We start from the raw sequence: 11,141 nt of genomic DNA, 5'->3' as shown, positions 1-11,141 counted from the left end.
TTCCTTCAAGAAAACAAAATAAGGATTGGAGATCGACCACCTTCGATCTCTATCAAAAAGAGTGAAGGAGAAGTCTTCCTCGAAGAAAAGCTTCAGTGGTGAACAGAATACTATCTGCCTGAGTTGCCAGCTACTCCCTTTACGAAGGAATAGGTATGATATTATCGAGCAAAAGGAAACTCTCAAGCAGGCCTATTTAAACGAAACAGAATTCGCTAAATACAGAAGCTGAGTTGGTGTTGTCGTAACAATACCTGAAGAGTTGTTCTTACTCCGAAAACTCTTGGAAGGTTGAAGGGAGTGTCAAATAAATACATTAGAACAACAGTTCTTTCGGCTTCTATCCGCAGAGGTAAATACGATATGCGTATATGACTTGACCCATGCGTTAGCAAAATGACGCAAAGATAAACTACGTAAGTATTGTAGTAATTTGAACATCGAATTCTCTACTACATCTTTCCTCGACGAGGAAGAGAGAAAGAAAGGAAAACGACTGTCCACGTTCTAATGAACGAGACTTTTAAAAGAACTCCTTGACTCTTTGGCAAGACTCTTTTCCAAGAAAAGGGAGTAATATTCGAATAGAGATCATCAAGAGAGAACCGAGGATCGAAAAAGACCGTTCAATGTTCTTATGATATTGGACAAAAGACTTCCTGGATAGTCTACAAGTCTTTCTCTTGCAAAGCGTCCTGCCGAGCTTCCACCGAAGCGTCCTGGCGAATGTCCACAAAAGCGTCCTGCTGAGCGTCCCCAAAAGCGTGCTGGTGTAAACGTCATATATACTAAGCGAGTGTCTACCGAAAGTTCCGGTAGCCTCACCTTACCGTGCAGACAACAAAGTCTGAAACTTGGCTAACTAGCTTCAGACATCAAATGCAATGAAAAAAATTTACGATAGCGTATGCCTAGCCACAAATCCAAGTTAATAATCGAAAGAATAATTAGGATACTTAAGTGGCTAATGAAGTTTTTCAAAATCCTAGGCGGAGGTCTGTAAACAGTTGTTTACCGACGGCGACAGAAAAAAAATATGAATAGAAAATGGGAATAGTCCTGATATCCGCCTCCCAGCGGCGGGAATGGGTACTACCACCTGGCCGCCCACTGCGTGCCGCGAATTTTTAAATTCTGTCGGACTTCAGAAAATACAGCTATATATATATCTGTCAGGTAAGTTTCATGAACAAATTTAAAAATAGTACAGGGAGCCCATAAGGGCAATGCTTCAAGAGTTTAACCCATCTTACAAGGCTGGGAAACATCACCATCAATGTACTTGATTAGGTTAAGGAGTACATTATTATTTAGTTACGAAAGGATGCACGCATTTCGAGAACTGCTTTGTTCCCTATCAACAGATGGTCTCTTGTTGATCACTTTTTCATAAGTTGTATTTCAGAAGAGATCTGTCACATTCACAACTGATCCCATTTGTCTACCGAGAGCAACTAGCTTCGCTGAACAGCAGCACCAATATGCAGTAAATGTTTAGCCTCCCTGTCGAACCTGTCAGTTCCTCCAGAGGTCCTTTATTCCTCACACCGTTGGACTGTGGAACAGTATCCCTACTGAGGATGTCGTGCAGTTGGAAATTCCGTAAGTTCAAGAGAAAATGCAATGCATTACTACCCTGATATCTATTTATTATTTTTTTTCTTTTTTTATTAACTGGGATCTCTTCTGTATTTCACTTTACTTCCTCTTACTTCTTCCTAATGAACACCATATTCTTTGGAAGCTTGAATTTCAAGTAAATTTCCTCTGTCACTTGTTCCATATGAATAAGTTTCATCGACTGACTAACAATAATGACATACTATTTCTCAAACTGTTCCCTTTCCCTATTCCTTGAAATCTTCAGCTGAAAAACCTTGTGGGCAGTCAACAGACTAGTATGTGTAAATCCAAGAGGGCTCCAAAGTTATAGGAAAAGGTTATCAAATAACCAAAAATGTGGGAATAAAAAATAGAAACCGATACACCTGAAATTTCGGGAGAAGTCAGCAGAGAGCACGAATGAATTTGCACGTCGCTTAAAATACCTCGCTCAAATATATGGAGGTCAGAAGATTTCATAACTGCATTTGGCAAACCAATTTGCATTCTAGCTGTGGCCTTGATAAACTCCTTGGAAACTGAGTGTATATAGCATTAAACCTGATACTAGAAAACGATACACAGTTAGCAGCTGCAAAATAACAAATCGTAAATCAATTTGTATTTTTTATAGTAGCTAACAAAACTTCAGTCTTACCAATAGGACATTTTGCCAAGCGCCAGTTGGTAACTGGTTAAAACAATCTAAGATTGTAAAGGAAGGAATCTGTGAGATCTGGCAATGCCTGCGCGTACGAGGTGAAAACTGGTCAGAGACCACGCACTTAACCTCGTGATGAATCAGCTTTGAAAATCTATTTCCATCATATCTTGTGGCTTCCTCAAAGCCTGGGAAATTCTGTAACCACTTGAGCTGCCATGGAGTAATATAACAAATAATATAATGTCCGTGAACCAGACCTTCTCATATAGGTAGTACATTAAAAACTATGGCTGCATAAGAACAATTTAATTTACAACCAAATTTCTAAACTTTTTAATTATTTTTTCGTATATAGGGAAAAGATCATGTAATAACGTAATGCTCATCATATCGGTGAACTTCAATTTACAAATTCATAGTTTTTATTAGGTTTAAATTACTAAATTGTAAGCTATTCTGTACAATGTTACTAATCATTACAGAACCAAATTATACAGAATATAGGTATAAAGTATACAGTACTGTCACTAATCGTTACAAAACCAAGATATAGAGAATATAATGCACCATGACTATAATTAAAGAAAAACATGTGAAAATCACATTAGGTAATATTCATACAAAACTTTACCAGCACCTAGTCATGGCCACCTACGCCAGGTTAGGCTGTAGCCTGCCCCATTTGTGCAGTTACAGGCATAAAGCAGTTATAGGCTGCGAATAAAAACCTGTATAAAAAATGGCAATTCCATAGGCCTAGCAACCAATTAAAATGCTGAAGAAGGCCTAAAATAAAATTTGAGTTTAGGTATGTCTAACTCTCACGCCAGTAGACACATTGCGTAACTCAAGATTTGTACAATTAGGTGTTCTTATAGAATACAGTATATGATATATTTACTCTTAATTTCAATAGGCCTAATATGAATGAGTAGTAATTACATAGGCCTATTCGGCATGTCAAAATAGGTATTTACACTTCATGACAAAGGGTTAAAAGTATATCGGATGGGCTTAGTGAAAACCTTTGTCAAACAAGGTAGGCCTGGTGGATTAATAAGGCAATATATGGTATATGTACTAAATAGGCCTACGGGAGAGTCCCATAGGCCTAAATAGGCCTAGGTATATAGGTAAATACTAGGGGTAGTCACCGTCACGTGGAACGAACATTTAGAAATTTAATTTACTATTTAAAAAAGTATTCTAAGCTTAAAATATGTTATTTTAGACCTGAAACTGAAATGAATAAATTTGTTTAAAATTAAAATTAGGTAGTAAGGCCTACGGGAAAAAACACACCGTATAGAATAAGTCACACCGGAATCATAGGCCTATACCTCTATTAAAGTTCCTGGGAGAGAAGACTGACGTCAATTTAATTAGGGAAGTCATCACCGGTGCTATTTTAGAGATCGATTTTAATCTTTTCTTTAAAATACTTATTTTTTTTCTTTTCACTTCGAAATGTAAACAATAATGGTGACGGGATCAGCTCTTCCACCTCGTAGAGTAAGTTCTTATATTTAATTATTGTTTCTCTTTCAATTTTCCGAGACTAGAACCAGTTAACCGGCAGGAATTTCAGGATTGATATATATATATATATATATATATATATCTATATATATATATATATAATATATATATATATATATATACTATGAATTTTCAATCACGGACGAGACCGAGAAAGAAGAAACCAGTTGCTTATATAAGACACCAGAGAGAGAGAGAGAGAGAGAGAGAGAGAGAGAGAGAGAGAGAGAGAGAGAGAGAGAGAGAGAGAGAGAGAGAGAGAGAGAGAGAGAGAGAGAGAGAGTCTCTCAAATTAGCGAGGTTCTTTATGAATTGAACTTGTATTAACTCAAGAGATAAAAGATAAAGTTTTTTTTTGTAGAGCAAATAAATTTAAACTAAAACTCAAGAATTTCAATCTAATGGTTTAAATATACGAATTAAATGGCATTTGTGATATTGTGTATTTGGATGATGTTACACACACACACACACACACACACACACACACAATTCTGTCCCTTGGTTCAGCAACGGAGATAAATAAACATATTCTAATTACTTATAAGTTATCAACTCCATTATCATCATATATGCCATGCTTATAAACAGGTTAAATCAATGAATTTGTTCTCGTAATAGTTATCTTTATAATATACACAAACATTAAGGAATTGATAAATGAATAATTATTGAAAGGCTAAGAGACATAAGAAAACGTCCTCTTCTATGTTCTTCCTTGATTTATGCGTCTATATCTCCATCTATATTGATTTTAATTTGATTAAATCGACATACGTTGTATTCATGCTGTGTGTGTGCGTTTGTTTGTTTGTCTGCGTGTTTGTTTGTTTGTGCCATAAGCCTATATAGCGCCTGTGTGTGTGTGTGTGAGCTCGTTGTTAACTGGCAACTGAGAGGACTAGTCTATAGGCCTATGACGACTGTGAAATGTCGTATAGCCGGTGTAGAGCAAGTGTAGAGTAGACCGCCAGGAGATGTCGTAGAGGCAGTAGAGCGCAGGTTCTCCAAGTCTCCTATACAAGCTGTATACGACATATACTTATATTTACTTACATCGAGAAAAGGATATTTTACTTATCAGAGCTCTATACTCACGAGGTAAGGGAATTCCTATAGTCCTATATATAAGTAATCCACGTCAAGTTTGTCGTATTTTGACGCTTGTTTTTGTGTTTGTGCGTTAGTTTGTTTGTTTTTGTGTCCTGGAATCCGTCGCTGGAACACAAACGTGAAATTGTTATAAATATCTATAAATGGATATTGATTTTTTTTAAAAGAATATATACAGTACACGATGGATCTGACAGCACATTCTTCGGGCCAGTGTCTGTCCTTCTTAGGCCTATGTGCATTGATATGGTGATAACGAGAGAGAGAGAGGAGAGAGAGAGAGAGAGAGAGAGAGAGAGAGAGAGAGAGAGTTGCTTGTGCATGCTCGCTTTCATATATTCAAGCAAATCATATTTAGGAATAATGCGTTTTTAGATGCCTGTGTTTGATAAGAGAGAGGCGGTGTGAGGAGAGAGAGAGAGAGAGAGAGAGAGAGAGAGAGAGGAGGAGATATTTTCTGATTGGTTTGGTTAATCCTTTCCACGTGTTATCTTTAAGTTTTCCCACGAGGTCTTAACCATAGCTGAGACCTAAATGAAATTCGCTCTCTCTCTCTCTCTCTCTCTCTCTCTCTCTCTCTCTCTCTCTCTCTCTCTCTCTCTCTCTCTCTCTCTCTCTCTCTCGTCTATAATAGTCTAACCTCCCGTTGTTTGGAAGCATTGTTTTCTTGAATTTTGTACCGTTTGTTTTCCCCCATTTAGTTCTATGTATGAATTAACACGATTATAGCTTTCCTATAGATTATATGGACAGTATTTTCTATCTTTTCCTCCCTCCATTATAGCAAAATATTTATAAATGGGGACGGATAACAATGGAGAAAAGGATAAACAACCAAAGTGGAAGAAAAGATGAACCAAGCCAGTGAACGCCCGGAGGCAGAAAAAGGGATGCAGGGAAGGAAGGTCACATGGAGGTGACGCACCCGATACCCAGGTCTAAATACCCAGGTCCAGATACCCAGGTCACGGGGGTCTAGATTTGGAAAGATAATTTGGTGAGGGCGATTTAAAAAGAAGTACTATAGGCCTACTGGAAGTGCAGCGTGAGTTAGACTATGTATAGATAGAAGAGTGATTTAGCGTCAGTAGGTCTTAAATTGGGTAGTTTTACGTCTCAATGGCTAATTAATACGTCTATTGATGGAGTCATGAAAGGATATAAATTGATAAATGTGCAGAAAATGGGTCGTGAGAGGATTGTATATAGAGGTGTGGAAGAGGCATCGGATGGAGTTTGACATGTAGGTGATAAGTTGTGTCTCTGCAGGTGTTGTTTCGTAAATAAGACTAAGTTTTGTGTGTAAATTTTTACATGACTTTCACCGTGATTTTAGCATTTTAGAGTTTTTTTATATATATATTCATAAACCACCTCAAACAAAAGAAAGGAAGATGGCTTTATGTTGAATGGAACGCTAGCGCGTATTTATGTCTAGTTTTTTTTAACGATTTATCATAAAAATTAACATAAGAACTAATCAAATCATAACTTACTAGCTGATTTTTAGTTATTTAAAAAAAAATAATGCGCTTCTATTTGAAATCATCAGCAACAAATCGTAAACAGGAGCGAGCTACCTTGCTATTTGCCCTTGAAAGGCGAAGAGAGACCTGCTCTCTTTAGGCCTATGGTCTGAATACAAGAAACTTGTCAGTTTTTTTGTATCTATTTGTTTTATTTTATTTTTTTCTCTTTTTTTTGCCGGGGGGACACAAAAGTCTCTGGTTCATTGTATTTAAAAGCACACTGGGAGGCAAGGTCTCTCTGACATAGAGCTAAACAATAGGGTGATGTACCGAGATTGGGTATACAGAAGACGATCTTATCTCTCTCTCTCTCTCTCTCTCTCTCTCTCTCTCTCTCTCTCTCTCTCTCTCTCTCTCTCCGTGTGTGTGTGTGTGTGTGTGTGTGTGTGTGTGCAGAGATGTTCCCGATCGTGTAGTGTGAAACTTAATGGTCGATCCTTTGAATCATCTTGACAACTTTTAAAGATAGAGAGGAATGCCCTATATGTTCCATATACTCTGCATTTGTTAAGTTAATTTGGCCTTATGCCAGCACGGACTCTTGGTTATATAGGTCGTCTGTATAGAGTATAGATGAACCGAACTAACTCGTAAAAATTTCTGCCATTGGTGTTGACTGAACAAAATGGTTTTGGCAAAAGTAATGTTTCTTATTTGAGAAAGGCGATATTTTAAGCCAGCCTTCTATCATATTTCGAAAGATACTACTTTTGGAAGGCTAAATATTGGGGATCAAGACTTCGGAGCAAGATTCAGCTATAACCACAGCTAAATTATGTCATTAGATAAGCTTGGCAGAATACAAGAAATTCTGTCTCAAATGTATTTATGACACCTTTAACGTGAGCATTCCAACCATTCACAAATCAGCATCTTGTGATTAATCTTCTTAGAACGTTTAGATTTGTATAATTTAGGCTTAAAATCTGACCACCTATTCCAGAAGGGATACCTCATACCACTTACTTCCTTTCAGAGCACAGACATAGGACTGGCAAGTCAGCAAGTCTTCAAGGGTGCAGATGGGAAAGTTGGGAACACCGAAGAAACCCTTGATTATTCAGACGTGGTCAGTGCCACAGGCAACTTTGCTTAACTAAGTGTCAAAATACTGAAGTAAAGTGTATACAAATTTGTTTAAATTGTGTTTTGGTGGCAAATTTTCACATTTAACATGCTAATATGTATCTACGTATAATATTCTTGAGCTGTAGTACACCTTGTTCTTGCTTTCAGAGAGAAGAAAAGAATTAAGATATCCCGGCGAGATGATGGCGTACACATTCGTGGGGCACCTCAGCCCAGAGGAGAGCTGGATCAAAGTGTACAGATTCGACCCCTGCAACAGCATAGGGAAACCGGTCATCGCCCTCAAGTCCTGCATCTTCATCGATGGCAAGTGTGCCAGCAGAGTGATCAACATGGAGAACTTCATGTTCGGCTTGTTCGAAGTGGTCGAGCAGTGTGAGACGAGCAAGAAGTACAACTACGCCACGATCATCAGACGCGTCGAGACGTGCATGGACGCGGGCATCCCTGAGGTGTTGCCCACGGAATTCCAGTTTGTGAACCGCATGTTTTACGGAATCCTGCTCGATTACAACAGGAACACGGAGATGTACCTGCTTGGTCTGGGGTCACTCCTGTGCCAGTTGCCACTTGCAAATTTTAAGAGTTTTCCGTACGTGACCCCAGAATTACTGTCCACCACCATAGTTTGCGTTGTCTTACAGACTGGGACAGTCTATGACAACACTGCCAACAAGATTTTCATCAATAGCATAGAGGTGAAGTGTTTCAAAGCACTGACATTTTGGGAAGACAAATATGCAAACTTCACGGGCCAAGAGCAGGTGAAGAACCTTGAAACGAAACTTGTTCCAACTTGTTCCTCAGTGCAGGGTCAACAGTGGCTACAGCCCCTAGTGCCAATGTATTTTGAGAATCCATCATACCAGAGACCATACCCATCAATGCCCCTCCCACAACTTGTCACGCCCTGGTTCATCCCCCAGAGTTGGAGACACCGCCAGTCTTTGTTGCCGGCATACCCCCCAAGCCTCGTCTACCCTCAAAGTTTGCCCCATATAAGCTTCCCAAGCCCCATGTCATATTCATACCCACTCGCACCAAGATATGATATGTCAGCGAAAACTCCCTCAAATCTTTCGCCTCATCCATATTCTCAAAGCCAGCGTTTCATTCATCCTGTGGTGCCGAAACGCAAAGCTCGATCCAGTCCAAAGGTTCCGCTCTCATCTCATCTCAAAAACCAAAGCTCATTGAGCCAACCCACTGAAAACCAGCCAGTCGAGTGCATTCATGGACAGCCCCAGCGATTTGGGCATACATCAACAAGCAATGACGCTTCAACTGATCCATTTCCTCCAAGTCACGAGTATTTCAAATCTTTAGTACCCACTTATGAGGAGCAACTCGTCCGAAGCTCAACTTCCTCATTGTCTTTACCGAGTGACAATTCATCTTACCCATTTTCCAACAACCGACAGACCGTCTGCTCACCATCATCAAGGTCTGAGAACATATTCATGAGAAATGACGAGTCTTCATCCCCAAGTGGAGATACTTTTGAAAATAACTTTACCCCAAAGGATCAGTTTCCACAAAGCGAACTGTGCGCTCACATCCCGGCACTCACTTACGAGGGGCCACCCACCAAAGGATCACCACCGACAAAGACAGAAGATGATGGGTGTAGTTCTGTAAATTGCGTCTCTGCCCAACCAATCTCCGCAGACGACGTTTTGTTGCATTCTACTCCAGAAAGTGGGCAGTGTGGTCACACATCTCTCCTATTTCCAAATCAAGCTGAGAGCCAGCTAGATACTGAACCTTTGCTGTCGAAGCTGGAATGTATTCTTTTAAGGGATACGCCCTCCCCAAACATCTTTTCGCCGTGTTCACGCCCGCAAGACTGCGTGGACATCCAGCCGTTGTCTTCCCAAACTACATCTCCTGTAAACGTCAGTATCTCACCACGCCCATCGCCCAGTTCATTCGTTGTTCAGTCCTGCCTAGAAGAAACTCCCTCAAGCCCTGCCAGCCCCATTTTAGCAAGTTCCTTCACACAACAGCAAGTTGCTCAGTGCTTGATGCGAGGTCACAAATTTCCGGGTTTCCACGACGTCCATTCCTCATTTTCTTCTCCACGTCCAGTTCCATCAACTCTGGTCTGTCAAAACGAGCAATGCACTATGTGTTTGCCAGTTCCCTCAAGCGCTTCGGCAGACCAAAGCCCCGAAAGGGCCGTCGCACCCCTTGATGCTGTCTTGCTGCGCTCGCATCCTCAGGCTGAGCGGGAGAGCCAAACAGCACCAGAAGGTCAAGGTCAATCTTCCCAAATCTCATCTCCATCAGTGACCCTTACTTCTCTGCAAAGTAAGGATGCTTGCATAAACTGTTTGGAATGTTTTGCTTTAAGCAACGATGCAGCTACTGCACGGACTGCTTATAAATCAACTGACTCGTCACCGGAAACCGCCTGCACTTCGCGAGACTGCGCAGGAATATCGGGACCTGAAACGAACGACTCTTGCGGCTGCGATGAACTAGCCCACCTCTCTCTCAAGGAGTTGGAGGATTTGGCACCGGCTCTGACAGGTCACCAGAGGATTTATGAAAGCTACGGAATGTTCGAGAAGCCAGTAATCACCATAGGCTAACTTAGGCCTACACAACTCACACTGTTGACTTGTGTAAATTTTTCTTAACTATATCTTAAGGGTTTAAAACAATCTCGGGAAAAAGTGCTGTGTTAATAGAATTAAGGTTTGCAACAGATATTTCCTAAATGAATTATTTTTTCTTTTTACAAAAAGCGACAAGCAGATTACTTTAGATTTTAATTACTGTTGATGATTACACATGTAGTTGTATTTTATGTTTAGAATTACCAAGAATTGTTATCAAAGGAAATAAATTAAGAAATGAAACTAGTGGCATTTTCAACATCCAAAATTATACCTCTCAAAGTTCATACAAATTTGGATCATGTGACCTTTGTGTTCATAAGTGTGGAAATGTTATAAGCCAACTTAACAACAAAGAAGAATTATATTAATGAATGTGATTTACAATAACCACCTTAGTTTTAGAATGTCGAATCACAATGCAAAGCTCGATGCTGCGAAATGAACATCAAGAGGCTGTTTTTGTTCTGAATTCTGAAAAAGTCCTGCTGAGGAAATGTCCAGCCATGGATTATAAAGCTGAATAACTAAATTCTTGGCTAGGGGCACTGGATCCTCTCAAAATAGGGTATTTTAAATTGAACACATAATCAAACATAATTTCCACAGGCCTGAAACATCCTTCAGTGCCTACAGGTAAGAAAATCACTACTGGAAACTCCAAACGGGAAAACGAGAAAAGGTGGATTTAGGCCTACTCTGAATACTGAGCAGAAACTCCAGTCAGTATTTAAACTGGACCGTGACTCCTGTAACCACCTGTAAGATCTGTTTATTTATGTGTCGCACAAGGAGAATTTTCCTATGTAGAAAAGTGGTTCACATTCTATTAAGGAAAATGACCCACTAATAAAATATCTTGACCAAATATATCAATTAAGTGAATGGTATTAGGAAAAAGCTATACATTGACATGACACGGAAGTATAGTTGTAGGCAAGATTTCCCATGAAACGGTTCCCTTGGGTCCCTATAAATATTTAC

General features: G+C 39.7%; 1 protein-coding gene across 1 annotated transcript; it reads left to right on the top strand.

Moving 5' to 3' along the window:
• The first annotated feature begins 4,678 nt into the window (after positions 1 to 4,678).
• LOC135204509 (uncharacterized) lies at positions 4,679 to 10,359 on the top strand. The gene is made up of 3 exons (XM_064234681.1): positions 4,679 to 4,906; positions 7,424 to 7,516; positions 7,684 to 10,359. Exon 3 carries the CDS (start codon positions 7,716 to 7,718, stop codon positions 10,128 to 10,130), a length of 2,415 nt encoding a protein of 804 aa, XP_064090751.1. The 5' UTR covers positions 4,679 to 4,906; positions 7,424 to 7,516; positions 7,684 to 7,715; the 3' UTR covers positions 10,131 to 10,359.
• The last annotated feature ends 782 nt before the right edge of the window (positions 10,360 to 11,141 follow it).

This window comes from Macrobrachium nipponense, chromosome 47 (assembly GCF_015104395.2).
Source record: "Macrobrachium nipponense isolate FS-2020 chromosome 47, ASM1510439v2, whole genome shotgun sequence".
Lineage (NCBI taxonomy): Eukaryota > Metazoa > Arthropoda > Malacostraca > Decapoda > Palaemonidae > Macrobrachium > Macrobrachium nipponense.
This window is presented reverse-complemented; position numbering and strand designations above follow the sequence as displayed.